Source organism: Sinocyclocheilus grahami, unplaced genomic scaffold (assembly GCF_001515645.1).
Source record: "Sinocyclocheilus grahami isolate Dianchi unplaced genomic scaffold, SAMN03320097.WGS_v1.1 scaffold61.1, whole genome shotgun sequence".
Taxonomy (NCBI): Eukaryota; Metazoa; Chordata; class Actinopteri; order Cypriniformes; family Cyprinidae; genus Sinocyclocheilus; species Sinocyclocheilus grahami.
In genome coordinates, this window is record NW_015505240.1 from 2610330 (window position 1) to 2630159 (window position 19830).

The 19830-nt window shown below is 38.4% G+C and overlaps 1 protein-coding gene across 6 annotated transcripts in view; it reads right to left on the reverse strand.

Moving 5' to 3' along the window:
* Positions 1 to 3: 3 nt before the first annotated feature.
* dennd1a (DENN/MADD domain containing 1A) overlaps positions 4 to 19830 on the reverse strand; it is a 27396-nt gene continuing 7569 nt past the window's right edge. Inside the window, exons 4-24 of one of the 6 annotated variants that reach the window (XM_016271244.1) lie at positions 18994 to 19043; positions 18047 to 18166; positions 17858 to 17927; positions 16166 to 16246; positions 16011 to 16064; positions 14180 to 14290; positions 13986 to 14086; positions 11096 to 11141; positions 10821 to 10922; positions 10544 to 10669; positions 10261 to 10362; positions 9551 to 9638; positions 8450 to 8490; positions 8259 to 8330; positions 8021 to 8077; positions 7782 to 7898; positions 7162 to 7239; positions 6623 to 6693; positions 5441 to 5569; positions 4221 to 4503; positions 4 to 3721 (exon numbers count right to left, since the gene is read on the reverse strand). In XM_016271244.1, the coding sequence (XP_016126730.1) occupies positions 2732 to 3721; positions 4221 to 4503; positions 5441 to 5569; positions 6623 to 6693; positions 7162 to 7239; positions 7782 to 7898; positions 8021 to 8077; positions 8259 to 8330; positions 8450 to 8490; positions 9551 to 9638; positions 10261 to 10362; positions 10544 to 10669; positions 10821 to 10922; positions 11096 to 11141; positions 13986 to 14086; positions 14180 to 14290; positions 16011 to 16064; positions 16166 to 16246; positions 17858 to 17927; positions 18047 to 18166; positions 18994 to 19043 (2889 nt within the window). In that variant the 3' untranslated portion in view covers positions 4 to 2731. Of the gene's footprint in view, positions 3722 to 4220; positions 4504 to 5440; positions 5570 to 6622; positions 6694 to 7161; positions 7240 to 7781; positions 7899 to 8020; positions 8078 to 8258; positions 8331 to 8449; positions 8491 to 9550; positions 9639 to 10260; positions 10363 to 10543; positions 10670 to 10820; positions 10923 to 11095; positions 11142 to 13435; positions 13482 to 13985; positions 14087 to 14179; positions 14291 to 16010; positions 16065 to 16165; positions 16247 to 17857; positions 17928 to 18046; positions 18167 to 18993; positions 19044 to 19830 lie in introns of all 6 variants that reach the window. The other 5 variants (XM_016271245.1, XM_016271246.1, XM_016271248.1 and 2 more) reach the window with 5 other exon arrangements.

Below are 19830 nucleotides of genomic sequence, written 5' to 3' on the forward strand. Positions count from 1 at the left end.
AAATAATAACACCCAAATAATAATAATTAAAAAAATTAAAAAGTGCAAGATATGAGGATAGGAGTTCACATTGGGATACATTCCAAGAGAAAATTGTATTTTACACATCAGAAACACGTCTTGATAGTTCCATCTTACTGAGAGCCGCACTCTCCTACCATTCAAGTTGAGATATCTAAACCTTAAAGTATCCTGTCAAAACAGGTCCTACAATTTTGTTACATCCATTCCAGCCGTACTTTCAAACTCTGTTTTACCCAGACAATGCTAGATTATAGTTTGACACGTTTTCGCTCTCAGAATACAGTCACATTCAGTGATGGGCCTCATTGACTGCTATATGCAGTGATGTCATCTAAACAAATTTGGATGTCTTGCCAGTTAAATCACTGTAGGGGAAAAAATATCACAGCTTCGGCTCATTTGATGATTGCTGAAAAAAAAAACTATCTGTTGCAGTTAAATTTGTAAAGGTATTTTTAACAGAATACTTAGCAAACGTTTATTTGTCAATGTAAAAAAAAAAAAGACTCGTTTTGCGTCACCCAATTAATTTTTACTGAATATTTAAATTTAAAGTTTGTTTTCTGTTATACAGTAGCACTTTAATATGCTCTCACGCATTACACTGTCATTGATTTTTAGTTTTGTGTTTGTCAAACATTCTTAAAGTCACCCCACTAGTTCACTGTAATCCAGTGCAGGGCCGCTCAGTGTATTCTGTAATGGTGCATTAGCTTCCATTTCCACTGAACTTTTGTTTTAAACTTTCAGTATGAATTACTGACCAAGGACAAATCACATTTCAACCTAACAGGCGGTGTAAAAATCATCTTTTTCACATTAAGACAAAATTTGAACCAAAACACCGTAACAACCCATGCAGTAAGACTAGGAATACACAACAAACCTCTCACCACAAGCAGCTCTCAATTTACACACATAACACGCGCACACACACACACTCGTTTAAGGCCAAATTCGAAAGGTGATCTAAATGGATACACTAACAGAAAACATGAAATTCTACCAGCTCTACAGGGTGGATAGAGATGTTCAAGAACACTTGAATAACACAAATAACATTATTTCATTTTTTTAAATACAACAATAAAACCAGAGAAGAAGAGACACCAGTTCACTCCCTGATGTTCCCTGACATGGACAAAAACATGTTTCTTTTGGATTTGAGTGTTTGGTTGTACACAATTCTTTTCCATGTCAAGATTTGCACAAACAGTGTTCTCCTACTTGTCTCAGACAAAAATATAGCAAAAAAATGGCATGAAACAAAGATCCTCCAACACAGATTGTATATAGTGCTGAAGTAAACCCAGAAAACAGGCAGAGTCTATGATGAGAAAACCAGCTGTCAGAGTCAGGATTCATTTTAACACACTTTATAGCAGTATGTATGTTTAAAAAGCGCAAAACAGCTCTATTAGAATAAATACCCATAATGCAGAGCACACGGCAGTAGCAGATTAAATGGAAAGAGAAGTGCTAAAAAGAAGGGTGGTGACTGGTTGCTTTATGAAAGCTATAAGTCTATCATGTGATACTCAGAATAAACTGAGAGAACTTCAACATCAAATCAAAGCAAATGGACAATTAGCATCTAAACTAAATTATTTAGAAACTGAACAGAACCCTGTTCCAGAAGACCCCATTTTATTACTTTTGACTGACACACAGGCAAGCGAAACCAGATGTAAAGCCGGTACCAGTGAAGCCATTCACCACATATTTAATCAAAAAATACACTCTTGATCTGTTTACCTAATGTAAATGACACTTTTTTTTGGTCAAGAGATAATGCATCAAATGCATACTGCATTTTTGTACTTTAAAATATCTGATTTCAGAGCTCTAGGGGGCAGTGTTGTGTTTTACAGGGCTGTTTACGCTGACCCATTCTGAGTGCTAACATACTGACGCACTTTATCACACACTATGCTCTATGCAGCGAGTAGTATATAGCTTCAACTAGGACACGATATGTAGTGCAGTATGCATTATAGTATGCCATATGTAATGTAGTGCAAATTTGAAGTACACGGCAGGTACAGCAGTCACAACGTTATATGCAATGTGCATTTTAACGTCCAGAATGTAGTATGCCCTTGTGTCATGTAGCAAGAAGTGTGGGATGTGTAGTATGCCATCTACTAGAGATACGCAATATTTGTATTCAAGTGCATTATAAATGGCAATTTAACAATCTTTTTTCAAGAAGTGGACACTAGGGTATGTCGGTTTGAATTAACGTGTAGGAATAAAAACACAAGATTCTTATTAAAACGGCACTGACTGTTTATGCAGTTACTACCATAAAAGCAACAATGCCAGTCTAATTGCTAATGTAGGACTTGGGTCACTTATTGTGTGGTATCTTTAGTACTGTAGTCTGATCCATATGGAAACTAGACTACTAGCTACAGAAAATACAGTGTTATCCTGCTAATATGGTTTTTCAGTGTTAAACTTGCTGCTATTGGAACAACACTGTTCATCCGGATGCTATGGGAAACACATCATTAGCATCTGTGTGCATAAGGCTGTGTGTGTGAGCTAGGCGCGAAAAAAAGCACGACACTCTGGGGGGGAAAATGTCCAACAGTGCTTTCAGGCCACTAGGGGGCGCAGTCTTAAATACCCACTGGCTCTAAATTTTCGGTCCCTCACTGGTTGGTAGCAGCAGTAAAAAAAAATGTGAAAGATGTGGGCAGAGCTAGTCAAAAGTTTCCCACCTTCTTCGCAAATCCTCTACCTTCTTTTTGGGGGGCGTGGCCATTACTGTTGGTGTGGTTGCCATAGAAAGAAGGTCACTGAATGGGTCAAGGGGTTCGTCTGTAGAAACTTGCGCAGGCTGGGCCAGAGTAGCCGGAGCAGGTGAGTCTAAGAGGGTTGAAAGAGAGCCGCTACTGCTGGAGGATGGTGGAACACGTCCAATTGGCCACGCCCCTCCGGTTGGGATCACACCCACAGCAGATGTCTGACTGAATACTGAGAATGGGTGGGCAGAGGTGGAGAAGTAGTTGGCACCTGGGGGAGGCATGTATGCTGGGGCAAAAGGGTTACCTGGGATAACAGGACTATAATGCCTTTGTGGCTGGTACTGGGGTGGTTGGGTAAAGGGGTTCAGTGATACTGGAGGGGGGAAGGCAGGCAAGTTTGGGGGGTTGGGTCGAGGAGGTATAGGGGGTTTAGAGAGGGATGGGGTGGCCTCATTCTTCGTTGCTCCGCACAGAGGGTCCAACAAGCTGAGCAAGTCCTGTCCCTCGTTTGGCTCACTGGGCTTCAACAAGTCCGCCTGAGTTTGTGATTGGGAGTGAGGAGACATGTTCAGTGCTTGCCTAAACTCCTGCCCTCCAGTAGACACTCCTCCCTCCTTTTCGCTGGCCTGCTTAACCCCACGCAGCAGGGTCACAGCCGGTGCTAGAACGGCACCCGGTTCGGGTGTTTTTCGACCTTGGGGACGAGGGATTGTGATACAAGCCCCTTCGGTCTTCTCTGCACTGGGATTTGAACTCTCTCTATTGTCTGGCCGTGCCTCAGGGGGTTCCAAGGGTGGCACGGAGAGAGGTCTCTCCCAGGAAGGCGACTCTTGGCCAAGCAACGTGGATGGGACATCTCTTTGGCTCCAGAGCTTGTTGTACGGATTGGTGGTTTTAAGACCAGGGAGTGTGCGTGTGCGCTCACCAGAAGTAAGATCTATCCGCTGGAGAACAAACAATTAAAACAAGTTTTAGATAGATAGAGGCCATGTACAGCAATAAATCCGATTGCTTTGGAGTGCTTAAACCCATTCTGTTCACCTAGAGTTTGGGTGATTGCGGGAGTGACAACCGCAACCAATTCCTAAAAGTGAGATAACAAAACATTACTATGGATCTCATCATAGACCATTGTGAGTTTGGCAGTGTCTCCTGTATTTCCTACAAGTGGAACAATAATTTAGGGCAGAGTTTCTCAAACTTGATCCTGGAGACACACCAACAGTACCGATTTGGGATGTCTCCCTTATCTGACCCATTCATTCCAGGTCATGAAGTCTGCTAAGGAGCAGATGAGTTAAACCAGGTGTTTGAAAACAAAGAGTTAAAAAATGTGTACTTCTGGTGTACCCCAGGAACAAAGTTGGGAAACACTGATTTACAGGATTCTCTTGTGCATTAAATTGTGGCTGTCACTCCCAAAACTTTGCAGCACAATCTAACCTGGTAGTTGAAGTTGGCATGTTGTGGGTCTGCTCGAAGATCCTCCAAACTTCTGGCGGAACTGAGTGTAGAGTGTGTGCTGTGAGAGGATTTTGTGGTATTTGTGGTTTCGGTACATTCTGGCTCCCCCTGCTGACTATGGAAAGCATCCTGCAACAGGCTCAGGTCAGAGAACTTGTCTAGGACAGGGCTGGACGGAGCAGTGTTACCTTGGAAGCACTCCCCAACCTCCTCACCTTCTTCCACAAGCTCTGCCTCTTTCAGAGACCTGTATGGCTGGGGCCTAAGTCACATATTCAAACAAAAACACATAGGCACACAACAGCCACGCCACAAAAACACACAAACAAGTACACACACAACACATGCACAAACAAGTACAAGACACATTATATTTTCATGTTAGATGAAAAGCTGTTGAAATGGGCAGATCTGATCAACAAAACAATCAAAATCACTTTACATTAATAAGCTGTTGCATGCCTCAGGCAAAGACATCACATTTATTAAATTTAGCCATGCAATAAAACTGATTTAAGACAGCATTAAAGACAAATCTGACAAGCCACAGCGTAACTAAATATTATGGTGAACAGTAGCCCCAAAAATATTCAGACTTATGACACTTGAAAATGAGGTTGTCATTGCATTAGATATCAAATTGCTCTTTGGGCCTGATTCAGGACCAAATACTTTGCCGTATTCTGGATTATTTGCAGAACTTCAATAGTACGTACATGAGAAATCTAGAGATGATAAGAGTTTGGACAAGGAGCTATGAGACATGCTCAGATACGAAAGATTTGTTCGTTTTAAGTACTTTGTTATTGGAGGCCAAACATGCTGGCCCATTCTGGATTACATGCACATCTTTAACAGCCTATGCAGCAGGGTCGGCTAGGGGAACATTGGGAGAAGATTAGGGGTCCAAGCACCAAGCCCTGGGGTATCTCTGTGTACAGTTAATGCAATTTATACTGACAAATTAGTTCTACAGTACTATAGATAAGTTCCACAACTGGAATGTGTTTTGAACAGTATCAGTATATTTAATGCTTCCACTTAGTTTGAAATTTAGTAATCTAATGCAATGACATCTATAAATTTTTAGTGGCCAAAAACTACTTTGCGGGCACAGTATGTGAAAAGGTAATCAAATATTCACTTTAAGACTAATAGACATTAGAGAAATCAAGGATGAAAAACATTTGAACAGAGACCATTCAAAAGGAGCAGAAAGCAGGAAGTGTTCAGGAAAAGCAGCAATGGAGTCATCATCCTGAGACATCTCGTCACCCGAAGAGTCCTCGCACAGAAACACTGTATAGTGACGGGTTGGACGCACGTAACTACAGTGTCAGCACGCACACATACAGAGATGCACAGCAGCAACAAAAAAAGAAAGTGTAAACAAATTGGCAGAGACAGAAAGAGCCAAGTGTAAGGTGTAACCACACACAAACACACAATCACAAAAATGACCATCCCAATGTGAAAGAGAAAACACAAGAGTGAAGGAGAAAAAGAAAGAGTGAGACATGCAATCACACATTCAAGACCACAACATTTTTACTGTGCTGATTTGTATGTCAGATATTTGAAGGATAATGTATAGCCTAAAACTATTAAAAATATAAAACTATTAAAAACTTTGTTTTTAATTGAAATAAAATATAATTATTAGATGAAAAAATTTTAACTGAAATTTTTGAAATGTTGTTTTGGCAACAAACTATAAGTTTAATAAAATAGGTTTAAGTACTAAAAGTACTTAAATTACTAACTGAAATAAAACTAAAACCTAAAAATACATTTAAAATATTTAGAAATATTTTTTAAAAACAAAAGTTCATAAAAAATGGAAAAAGTACATAAAGTCAGAAGACATTAAACTAAAACTAAAATTAAAATGAAAACTGGAAAAAGAAAAAGAAAAGCTAAATCAAAATATTAATACAAAAAAAAAACTATAATAGTATATAAATAATACTAAAAACAGTATCAGCCACTATTAAAAAATAAAAGGATATCAACTCCCGGATGCAAAGTAGAGGAGACTTAAAAACTAAGTTTATTTTGCAATAATGATCGGTTGGCTGTACATTATCCCATTATTATTGACATTAATCAAATAAATAATAGAAATAAAATAGATTTTAATTAAAATTTTTTCATTCTCTTTATTTAAGACTGGCTTAAATGTTCTGCAAAATAGTTCATTACAAATGTAAACAATCAACCTAACAACAAGAGAAATACAGTTTAGCGGTAATTGAACAAAAAAATCTGACAAATGCTGTGAATGCGGAGTAAAATATTCCATAGACAGAAACACAATGACCATTGTCTATTTGTTTGTGTTTGCAATTGCATGTGAGAAAGGTTAAGTGTTTAAGTCTTACTGTTCAGGGTTTCCCTCTATGGCAATGTTGCTGCGTGGTCTCTTTGCCACCAGAGGCCGAGGAGGTCGAGCCTGCAAACACACACAAACACGCGTTCTAAACAGCATACTAACGTCTCTCTGGATTTGTTAAATCTTTGTAGATGTCACCGCAGTCACTGTTAAGTCAGAAGTCAATTGCTCCTTTTAGACAGCAAGGGTCAGAGGTCAAGATCCTGTCAAATGTAAACAGAAATGCGCTATCCAAGACCTGAAGATTGGCTGACAGAATAAAGCACCCTTTAAACCAGAGGAAAAAAGTTTGTGCGGTAGAAAAGTAAGTGCAAACACACGACAAACTCGTTCATGAGTGTGAGTGAGCATTAATCTGTAGAAAAACAACTGAAGTTAGATCACACAGGTATGTAAATACACACACACAAACAGTATCCTGTCAGAACACACAAATATAACACACTCCAGTGCAGCAGTCAGGGCAGAGGGGAATATCTGAGCTCAGGGTGACAGGTCAGAGGTCAGGGATGAGAGTGCTGTACTCACTGGTCGTGTGCTGTGCTGTAGTTTGGAAGGATGGGGGGGAGGGGGACGTTGGGGCCTTGGGGAACGTGACTGCTCAGTCTGCTCCAAACATACATACACACACACACACTTTTATCTGTGAAAATATGACTTCTATTGCACATTTCCTAAAAATTAACAGTTCAACACATGGACTGAATCCTAATTACTATGTCCATGTCAACACACTTTTTATTTAACATACATCTGAAATAGGCATGTGACGATATCAAAGCTTCATATCACGGTAATTGCTGAAGCTTTTATCACATATTGAAATACATTCAAATGTATGTGTGTAAACAAATTAATACATATAAATATAAATGTATAAATACAACAAGTGGAAGTCAGTAACAATGTTGCACAATGCAGTGTTCTAAATTTTAATCGCTTTGTAGACAAGAAGCTAATGTGCATTTCAAAAATCTAATTCGGAAAATTAGGTAATTATTACATTATTTTGAAGTGGCCATGATAACAATACTGTGCATATCCATTACAGCAATATACTGTATAATTTGATAGATAATTTACATTATATAAACGCTCTTTGCAGAAACTTTGTAATTTCCAAAACAGTTACAATTCCCCACACCCACCTGTCCAAAGTGAACTGTGATTGGACGTCTCTGGTCCCAGGTGAGGGAGTCTTTGCTGTGTGTGGAGGGTAAGTGGGTGGACCCAGGCTCTTCTGAGTAACCATTCTCTGTAAGCTCCTGCAAGTCAATACATAGTTGCTTGCACATTGCTTGCATTAAAAAATGCATGTACATTTAGTATGTTTATGCAAAAACTATGAATAATTATGTTTTGTGGGGGGGGGGGGGACTATGAGAACCTTTTGTTTGAGTCGACTCTTGACTTCTTTGATGCCCATCTTGGCATGGTCTTTGGCCTGTAGAGGAAACATGAGGAGATTCCTTATACAGACAGCACAGAGAAATCTCTCATAGAAAAGAAAGAGAAACTGGACAAAGAAAAAAAAAAAAAACAGTAGAAACTCTCACACAGACAAAACAAGAATTCACTCACACATAGAGAACGGAGAAAGAAAGTGTTTACACATGGATACATACAAATTTGTAAACTGTCCTCATTGCAGGATTTGCCTTTGTCTTCACTGTGTTTAAGATGGCCCCACTGCCTTTCTATAAGCCAAAGGTGAAAAAGACATCATCAAACTGAGGTGGAAAAGTTCATAAGCAAATACACAAAGAATCAGTCCAAATCAACCTCTCCAGCACACACAAAAATCAAGAAACTTCACCTTCACTGTGAAAAGCCACTGATGATATGTCTTATCACTGCCTGTAACACAAATATGAAACAATCACAGAGAAGAATGTAAAAACAGCAATAATGACATTAATTTATTAGCTTTACAGTAAATATACAGACAAATTAAAGGGGTCATATGATGCTTTTTTAAAGATCATTATTTGGTGTATTTGGTGTAACAGAATATGTTGACATGCTTTAATGCTCAAAAAACACAAAATATTTTTTAAATACTGTACATTATTGTAAGTCCTCTATGCCCCGCCTCTCTCAAACGCTTCGTTTTCTACAAAGTCCCTCGTTCCGACAAGCGCAGTCTGCTCTGATTGGCCAGCCGACTCAGTGCATTGTGATTGGCCGAACACCGCAAGCACTCGTCGGAAATGTAGCACCCCTTACCATAATTGCGAGTGCAGAGTCTCGTGACAGACACCGTGATGAACGTGTGTTTGGAGTACACAAACCACGGTTAAGACAGCTGAATCCACTGTGATGTGTGTCTCTCTCTCTCTCTCTCGCTCTCTCTCGCTCACACACACACACACACACACACACGATGCGCAAAACTACACATTTGAACAGTCAATAGCAAATACTTAAACTAATAACAAAACAGTAGCTGATTCAGAAGTGCCAGATTGTCATAGCAAAGTCAGAATTACCTCCTCTCCTAGGTTCACGAAACGGTCGTTCATAAAATGCATTGCTGTTCTGTTGTAAGTCATCTTAAAGATTCCTAAATGCATCTACTTTCGGAAGGCCAAATAAAGTGCTTTTGCTTTCGCCTAGAAACACACAGCATCTCCCTGACATGCTGCTTCAACACTAACTGCGGTTCCTGAAACCACGCCTTCTTTCTTTGCGTGAACATTTGGGCGCATTATGCTAATATTTCCACATAGTGAGGTAGATATGTGGTGGCGTGTTAGAACGAGCCGTTTTAGGGGGGCGTGGCAGAGTCTTAACTTTGATAAAGAATATGTCTTTGGTTTTGAGACTTTAGTCTTTGCAACTTCAGGGATCTTATCTATGCAAAATCAGCTTGTAACAAACTTGAAATCGCATCATATGACCCCTTTAAGTCTCTTACCAGCATATTCTCCCATGTTGATCTCCTCCTCAAATTGATCGCTGAACCCTTCACCAGAGTTCAACAGCTCCAGACGCCCGTCTATAAACTGTAAACACACATTAAAGCAATGATCCTTATGTATGTGTCACGCACCGTGAAAGGGACCACTGTGACACTAAAGTTGACAAAAGCGCTGTGTCTGATTGTAAAATTGATATGTATACACTACATGTAAAGCAGTATTATTCATATAATATTTTAGAATAATATTTTTGAATAACTATTTTTTCTGTTTTCATTTTAATTTTAGTTAATTTTTATTTATTTTTAAATATTTTTGTAATTTTAGTACTTTAACTTAAACTTATTTCAGTTTCAGTAATTCAGTTTAAGTTTTTAATGTAATATTTACTTCAGCTTTATTTTACTTACCAGAAATGATTTTTAATAGCTTTAGTTAACAATAACAACACTGAAATGTTGTTGAAAAATGTTCTGATATAACAAAGTTAACAAAATAAGTGCCTTAACATGCATAAAAAGTACTAGAAAAACTGGTAAAAACAAAACCGCTGTAGTTTTATAAAACAAATGATAAGCTTATAAGTGTATAGACTAAAAGAAGGAATATTTATTTGAAGCTGTATTTATAATTAGCGTTATATAAAAACACTAAACGTCTATTGTATGCTCTCATTTAGATAGTTAGGTAAATATTTGTGTAATACCTGTTTAAAGAACTGTAGTTGGATAGCATTATGTAGAAACTGTCTCATTGTGCTGGATCGGTGCGTGATGAACGTTTCCTCACTGAACGTGATTGGCTCCTCCTGAACATTTAGACACATGGGAAGTCAAAAACATGCAGCTTCATACCTAAGCATTTTTCACGGACTGTCCCCTAGAGAACACTGTCTTCACAGTTATCCTGCATGTTCAAATGCTCAGAGCCAACATTTATGACCAACATTTGAGTCTAAACTTAAGCACATCAACACTTCAAACTCTCACCGGTTCAATTTGTAGTGCATTCCTGTAACTGCCAAACAGTGCTGCCTGTGCCTTCAGAAACGCCCTGGCCACTCCATCTCCTGTTGTTGAGGAAACTTTTCTTAGGCGGTTCTTTAAAGATGAAACCTACAACATACACACGTATATCACTTACTTGACCATTTTAGATACATTTCCATATCAGATCATCACCGACACATCAAAATCAACACCATGCCCAAAACAGATCAGACTTTTTGGAGATCTGAGCAAGTCGTGTTTATGCTTATTTACTCACCACATCATTAGGAAGGCTTTGTAGGTCATCAAACGGCGTTTCAAGAGTGTTTGTGTCTACATTGAGAAGTACCACGTCATCTAAAGCCATACCTCGCACCTTCTGTTACGACAGCACACACAAACACAGATACACACAAAACATTCTAAATACAGCCTAGAAGTTTGCTACACTACACGTAACTCAATACAACAGCACTGTGATTCAAATATGAATCTGCAGCACAGAAAAATATGAATATGCAGTTACGGTAAAATAAAAAAGCAATCAGTCACCTCCATAAGACTGGAATGCACTCCGATGAGGTATGGCATTGGAGCGCTAACAAAAATATAACAATAGTTCAGTACAATTTATGCCTTTTAAAATGTATTACATAGATGATTATAATACATACACGGTACTTAAAATTAAAAAATTGCTCCAGGAGAAACCTTTTTAAAACTGTCCATTAATATACTGAATAAAAACATTGTCTAATATCATTTAAAATGGACATTCTGTTAGAAGATGCTTTTAAACTCAAGAAGTTCTTACATAAAACTGGTTTCTCTTTCCTTTTCAATAAATATGAGTAAGTCCTGAATGAACTATTCTTAATCTTAAAATATATAAAATATATTTTTTTAAATACATTTAATCAAACTTTTGTAAATATATTAAATCCTCCTACAACAAAAAATTATTCATAACTGGACCAAATAATGCCTATTTTTATCAAATAAAAAATAAAGGGCAAGTAATTAGCAACTTAATTTTAAAACAAAGGAAATATGAGGTCCTTCCCAAGTATATATGTATGAATGTGTGTGAATGTGTACTCACCAGCAGTAGTCTATTAAGTGCTGTGGCAGTACTGGAATATAAACATGCTGCCAGTACATGGGATACAACATGGCTGCTGCACCATGAACACATGCGGTTAACTGAGAGGGAGAAGAAGGTTTATTAATACCTCTAAAACGAGTAAAAAAACAACTAACAATATAGAGAGAGATAATGGTAGAGATGATGCTTACAGTGCTCAGCTTGCTGCAGCTAATGAGGATCCGTCTTTCGTACAGCATGCTAGCGTATAGATGCAGCATGTTATTCACATCCACTGCTACAAAATACTCGGTCAGATTTCTCTGCAAATACATAAAAAGAATCAAGTCATAGAATCAAGAATCATAGACGTGTTTTTTTTTAATGAGAGTCAATGTGTTATATGGATTGATGACAACTAGTTGAATTACCTTTTGAATTTAGCTAGGTAAACTTGATTTTTACAGACAATTTTCAGTCATTTTAAAGGGGTCATGACTCGTATTATTTTATAATGTTCTCTGAGGTTCACTTATAATATTAGTGTGAGTTTACATTAAAAAAACATCATTTAGAAGCAATAGGCTATTTTCTATCCTGTTTTTGAGCCTCTCTGCAGAACGATCTGTTTTTATAGGCGGGGCGCATTCAAGATGAGCAAGTAAACGCCCACTGCTATGATTGGCTAATAGGGTTGGGCCGATAGACGATGCCATCGTCCATCGCCGATGGCTGACAGACATCACGATGTTAAGCTGACATCATGATCCCCCCCCACCACCACCACCACCACCACCGCATCCCAGTTCCGTGTTCAGAAAGGAAATTAAGTGTACTACGGAAACCCTAAAGGGAATAAATAGCCTAAGAGAAGGGAGGATAAAACAAAAATTCCAATACTTTTTCTCACAATTATATCGTTGGTTAAGTATAGGCGACTGTATATAAATTGCTGGCATCAGGGAGCCGCTATTGAAACCGCTTTCAATTGCGCGCTCTCATTTTACTCACTTTCACTTTTGAGATTCGCGATCAGTACTTACCACACATTTGACAAGATTAGATGTTTGTCATTGGTGCTCAGGATCTGCAAATCATTTGCCATCGAATGATTTCTCCTTACTCTGTGTATGTGGTAAGTGAACTTTCATGTACTGTAATGCAACAGGCTACCCACTAGCAAACGGCTAACCTTTTAGTGGCTCCGGATAACGCGTTATTTGTTTCACGCGTCGGGCACACCCCTAACCTCGCCCCGCCCCCCGATGTAATCGTCCATCACGATGTTTCAACTGTAGACATCGTCCGTAGACATCTCCCAACCCTATAGGCTAACAGTTTTGCTTATTCAAATAACAGTTGGATGCTGCTGTGATGTACTCTGAAAACAACATGGGTCATTTGGGTTAAAACATATAAATACTCAGTATACATTAAATGGTCTGGAACAGACAATGCAATCGTGGTAAAAGCACGTTTACTCACACTATGTTGTGTTGCAACACTACTGTTGGATCCAATTTAGTCAGACTCAGCACTGCATCATCATTTACTTTCAGTCTCTCTGAAAAGCCTGCATCATACTGTCTCGTTTAAAAATGAATCCGTAGCTAAGTGAAGCAAGCAAACAAACAAACAAACAGTGTTTTACTGACGCGATCTGGAGCTCTTTGCTAATTTTACCCTGTGTTTACACCCGACGCGAGCAGCGCAAAATGACTATAGACAACAGAACTCATTATAATCTGCCATTAGCACAGAAAAATATGAATATGCAGTTACGGTAAAATAAAAAAGCAATCAGTCACCTCCATAAGACTGGAATGCACTCCGATGAGGTATGGCATTGGAGCGCTAACAAAAATATAACAATAGTTCAGTACAATTTATGCCTTTTAAAATGTATTACATAGATGATTATAATACATACACGGTACTTAAAATTAAAAAATTGCTCCAGGAGAAACCTTTTTAAAACTGTCCATTAATATACTGAATAAAAACATTGTCTAATATCATTTAAAATGGACATTCTGTTAGAAGATGCTTTTAAACTCAAGAAGTTCTTACATAAAACTGGTTTCTCTTTCCTTTTCAATAAATATGAGTAAGTCCTGAATGAACTATTCTTAATCTTAAAATATATAAAATATATTTTTTTAAATACATTTAATCAAACTTTTGTAAATATATTAAATCCTCCTACAACAAAAAAGTATTCATAACTGGACCAAATAATGCCTATTTTTATCAAATAAAAAATAAAGGGCAAGTAATTAGCAACTTAATTTTAAAACAAAGGAGATATGAGGTCCTTCCCAAGTATATATGTATGAATGTGTGTGAATGTGTACTCACCAGCAGTAGTCTATTAAGTGCTGTGGCAGTACTGGAATATAAACATGCTGCCAGTACATGGGATACAACATGGCTGCTGCACCATGAACACATGCGGTTAACTGAGAGGGAGAAGAAGGTTTATTAATACCTCTAAAACGAGTAAAAAAACAACTAACAATATAGAGAGAGATAATGGTAGAGATGATGCTTACAGTGCTCAGCTTGCTGCAGCTAATGAGGATCCGTCTTTCGTACAGCATGCTAGCGTATAGATGCAGCATGTTATTCACATCCACTGCTACAAAATACTCGGTCAGATTTCTCTGCAAATACATAAAAAGAATCAAGTCATAGAATCAAGAATCATAGACGTGTTTTTTTTTAATGAGAGTCAATGTGTTATATGGATTGATGACAACTAGTTGAATTACCTTTTGAATTTAGCTAGGTAAACTTGATTTTTACAGACAATTTTCAGTCATTTTAAAGGGGTCATGACTCGTATTATTTTATAATGTTCTCTGAGGTTCACTTATAATATTAGTGTGAGTTTACATTAAAAAAACATCATTTAGAAGCAATAGGCTATTTTCTATCCTGTTTTTGAGCCTCTCTGCAGAACGATCTGTTTTTATAGGCGGGGCGCATTCAAGATGAGCAAGTAAACGCCCACTGCTATGATTGGCTAATAGGGTTGGGCCGATAGACGATGCCATCGTCCATCGCCGATGGCTGACAGACATCACGATGTTAAGCTGACATCATGATCCCCCCCCACCACCACCACCACCACCACCGCATCCCAGTTCCGTGTTCAGAAAGGAAATTAAGTGTACTACGGAAACCCTAAAGGGAATAAATAGCCTAAGAGAAGGGAGGATAAAACAAAAATTCCAATACTTTTTCTCACAATTATATCGTTGGTTAAGTATAGGCGACTGTATATAAATTGCTGGCATCAGGGAGCCGCTATTGAAACCGCTTTCAATTGCGCGCTCTCATTTTACTCACTTTCACTTTTGAGATTCGCGATCAGTACTTACCACACATTTGACAAGATTAGATGTTTGTCATTGGTGCTCAGGATCTGCAAATCATTTGCCATCGAATGATTTCTCCTTACTCTGTGTATGTGGTAAGTGAACTTTCATGTACTGTAATGCAACAGGCTACCCACTAGCAAACGGCTAACCTTTTAGTGGCTCCGGATAACGCGTTATTTGTTTCACGCGTCGGGCACACCCCTAACCTCGCCCCGCCCCCCGATGTAATCGTCCATCACGATGTTTCAACTGTAGACATCGTCCGTAGACATCTCCCAACCCTATAGGCTAACAGTTTTGCTTATTCAAATAACAGTTGGATGCTGCTGTGATGTACTCTGAAAACAACATGGGTCATTTGGGTTAAAACATATAAATACTCAGTATACATTAAATGGTCTGGAACAGACAATGCAATCGTGGTAAAAGCACGTTTACTCACACTATGTTGTGTTGCAACACTACTGTTGGATCCAATTTAGTCAGACTCAGCACTGCATCATCATTTACTTTCAGTCTCTCTGAAAAGCCTGCATCATACTGTCTCGTTTAAAAATGAATCCGTAGCTAAGTGAAGCAAGCAAACAAACAAACAAACAGTGTTTTACTGACGCGATCTGGAGCTCTTTGCTAATTTTACCCTGTGTTTACACCCGACGCGAGCAGCGCAAAATGACTATAGACAACAGAACTCATTATAATCTGCCATTCTGTCTACACTGGATGTGGCACAGATTGACAACAAATCCCCGACAGTAAACTGATTTGCAAAATGCCACAACAGTGCTCGCTTCCGATGTAGAAAGAAAGGTTTGAAACTTACAGGATGTCTTGATCAAAAGATCAAGGGAATTTTGATTTCTCAGTTCATGACCCCTTTAAACCTGTATTTTCAGACGTCCTTAGTTTAAATTATAACTAGTCACATCCGTATAGTAATGCATACATATGTAATTTCTACATTGTGACTAACAGGGTCAAGGTAATAAGTCAGACTTACATTTTCAGGTATACTGGGTAATTCCCTAGGATCAGGCACTGTGAAAAACCAATGCTAAAGACAGAGAAATGTAATTAGCTTTATACAATAAATTGATTGTAATATGAACATCTTGTCTGATGTAAGCGTCATGTGTGTATGTTACTGTATATTACCACACTCAAATGCACAGGGACTCCAGTATCAGGGATGTTTAACGTGTGTAGAGACTCTAACAACTCTCTCCATTGACTGTCCTGTAACACAAATACACACAAATTAAAACAGCAAGTCTCACATGCAGATTTTACACTATATATATTATAAGATGTTAAATCACTACAAATAATCAATGCCACGTCACTATTATATGTATGTGTGCATGACCTTGCTACACTTCTGAGGTCAAAACAGCTGAAAAAGCTCCTCTTGTGTAATGTTTTTGAGATAAGTCTCTTCTGCTCACCAAAGCTGCATTTAGTTGATCAAAAATACAGTAAAACCGTAATATTGTGAAAGATTATTACAATTTAAAATAAATTTAAAAGTTTTCTATTTTAATATATTTTAAAATGTAATTTATTTAATTTCTTATTATTATCAACACTGAAAACTGTTTTTGCTGCATAGTATTTTTGTTGTAATTTTAGTAAATTTTTCCAGGAATATTTGATTAAAGGTGAGGTAAGCGATTTTTCAAAAACGCTTTAGAAAACTGATTCAGGCCGACTAGCAAAACAAACTTGTAGCCAATCAGCAGTAAGGGGCGTGTCTACTCATGATGCGGAGGAGAGAGCGTTCAGTGCACAGGACGGACATTAGTGAGCCGAGCGTCAGAAATATAGAGATGGCGGATAAAAACAAAAGAGGAAAACATCTGTGGAACAAAAGAAGGTTTAAGGCAATAAGTAGGACCCGTGCAAATATCGTATCAGCTTTCCAGCGCTGGAGAAAACTCAAGCGGAAGGCCTGCGATCGGACGGCGAAGTTGCTTTGTTTCTTCTCGATAGGTGAGTAACACCGTGTCTGCGCCACAACAGCTAAAGTCTGTCTAGTACACTGGACGCGACAAAACGACCGTTGAAAATCATTTGAAATTTGTGTCAATACGTCATGAATAGAACGCAGCAGCAGTTTTCTGTCGGGGATTTGTCGTGTCGTGCTGCGTCGCATCCAGTGTAGACCATAGATATATATATATATATCTATGGTGTAGACAGCATCACTGATTATAATGAGTTCCATAGTATTTTTTCTCGCCGCCCCACTCATGTCCGGTGTAGACACGGTGTAACATTGATTTTGCTTTGTTTCACAGAACTAATTGTTGCCTGGGTTGCGTATGTATGTGTGGGGCGGAGCTATCAAAATAGGGGCGAGACCCTTTTGGGGTAGGGGCGTGTTTGTTTTGGTGATTTCAAATGTCAACATTGGCTACCAGAAATCGCTTACCCCACCTTTAATAGAAAGTTAAAAAAGAACAATTAAAAAAATATTTTATAACAATATAATTATCTTTACTGTCACTTTTGATCAACTGAATGTGTCGTTGTTGATTAAAATCATTAATGTCTTTCAAAAAAAAAAAAAAAATCATACTGACCCCAAACTTTTAACCAAACTGTAAATCTGGAGGGGAAAAAAACACTTTTGTCCAAAGGAAAATGTTTATAAAAATACAAAAAAAGCTGTAATTTAGGGTCAGGTTAAAGTTATCAGGTTAACAGTAATTGTAATTTTAGAATTAATGTAAAGTATGAAATCAGCAAGAAATCCTATTCACATTCATAATTAAATGCGTATGTGTACATCTGCGTGTATAAGACACAGCGACATATGAGTGTGGTTGTCATTCATGCACCACCGACCTGTCCTTTGGTTGTATAGTCTGCCAGGATATTCAGCAGCTTGTAAAACACCTCAAACCAGGGCAAGTAGCTAAACAGAAACAGTTAGACTACAATTAGATTAAGTTGATCTGAAGTAGGTGGATGAAGAAAACAGGTCCATTTTACATAAAATGTTCAACTTGTACTTTTAAAACCAATAATCTGTACCCGAGGATGCAGTGGCAGCTCTGAGCTCCCGATGAGAGCCGGCAGAAACCGAAGCGCTGTTTACTCTCGATATCCGTCAGAACAAACGTGAAGTTCTGCCCCACCTGGCCCACTGCCATACTGAAAGACAGGGTCAAATACAAAATTTTGGTCCGAACTTATAAAGTCAAGGTTCAAGAGGTGCTGGAATCAAATGAAAGTGATTTGATGGCACTCACACAATTAGATGAGAACAAAACAAAATGAACTGAGCTTAATGGTAACACTATTGTTTTCTGTAGAGCTGAATTGTTTCATAATTGACCAATTTTGCTACATCGACTGAACTGACTCGAGCTGAATAAAGACGCTAGACAGTAGTGGAGTCAAGTTCAGTATAGCTGCTTATGAAAACATCACAATCATCCACACCAATCCAGTCCATCAATTAATGTATTGTGAAGCGAAAAGTTTGCGTGTTTGTGATAAACAAATCCATCAAAACATTTTTAACTTCAAACTGTTGCTTCCAGCTAAAATATGAGTCCTCTATCCACAATATTGTTTCTCTAGTGCAGTGTTTCTCAACCAGGGGTCCATGGACCCCTAGTGGTCCTTGACATAAGGCCAGGGGGTCCGTATAAAGTTAAAACAAACACACAGCTCTTCACAAGTCGTTAATTGAGAGTGGAGTGGCTTGGAGTGGAGTTGATTACTTGTGGATTATTGTGATGTTTTTATCAGCTGTTTGGACTTTCATTCTGACGGCACCCATTCACTGCAGAGGATCCATTGGTGAGCAAGTGATGTACTGCAATTTCTCCAAATCTGTTCCGATGAAGAAACTAAATCATCTACATCTTGGGTGGCCTGAGGACAAGTACATTTCTAGCAACTTTTCATTTTTGGGTGAACTATTCGCTGTATGACTAAAGGTGACTTGACTTGATTAAAGATTGTAACATTACCTGTCCATATTGAAGGGGAAACAAAACCTTGGGATAGTCTGTAGCGTTTCCTGAAAACAAATTGTAAGAAAGAATGAATTCACACACTGAAACATAACCATTAGCTTCATTCACACAAAAGACCACCATGTACAGATGAAACTGTGTGTGCGTGAGGGACTATGCTAGACTTGAGACCCCAGGGGTGTGTGTATATGAGTGTCTGTGTTTTCCTGCCCTCATCTGTGTCAGGAGTTAGGGATTATCCCTAACAATAGCATGACAGAGGAGAGGAAGGGGACACAGCTCAGATTACAGAGCTTCACCGCTGGGTACGTCACCCAGAATATCTTCTGGGACCACTGGACCCAACAATCAGGGTGAGTAAAGCTGTGTCTGTACATGTGTGCTGAGAGAGTTTATGAAACTGCAATAGAGTGAAAAATTTAAGGGGGTCTGAATACTTTCCGTACCCACTGTATATAGAGTGGACAGATACACACATCTGTTTTAGTTATACGCACACACAGAATTACACTTGCTTTAGTAGCTGATATCGCCATGACAACATATTATCAACAATCAAAAACAATCACTGCGTTCGCTCCTCATTTCCTAAATAATGCATTATAGCTTCCTTAAGGTGTTAGTTCACCCAAAAATGAAAATTAGCCTCCGTTTTACTCCCCCTCAAAGCATCCTAGGTATATGTGACTTTCTTCTTTCAGACGAATCCAATCGGAGTTATATTAAAAATTGTCCTGGCCCCTTCAAGCCTTTCAATGGGGGCAAGCAGGTGTTAGTTGTCAACAGTTCAGAAGACGTGAAATAAAGTGCGCGCATCCATAATAAAACATC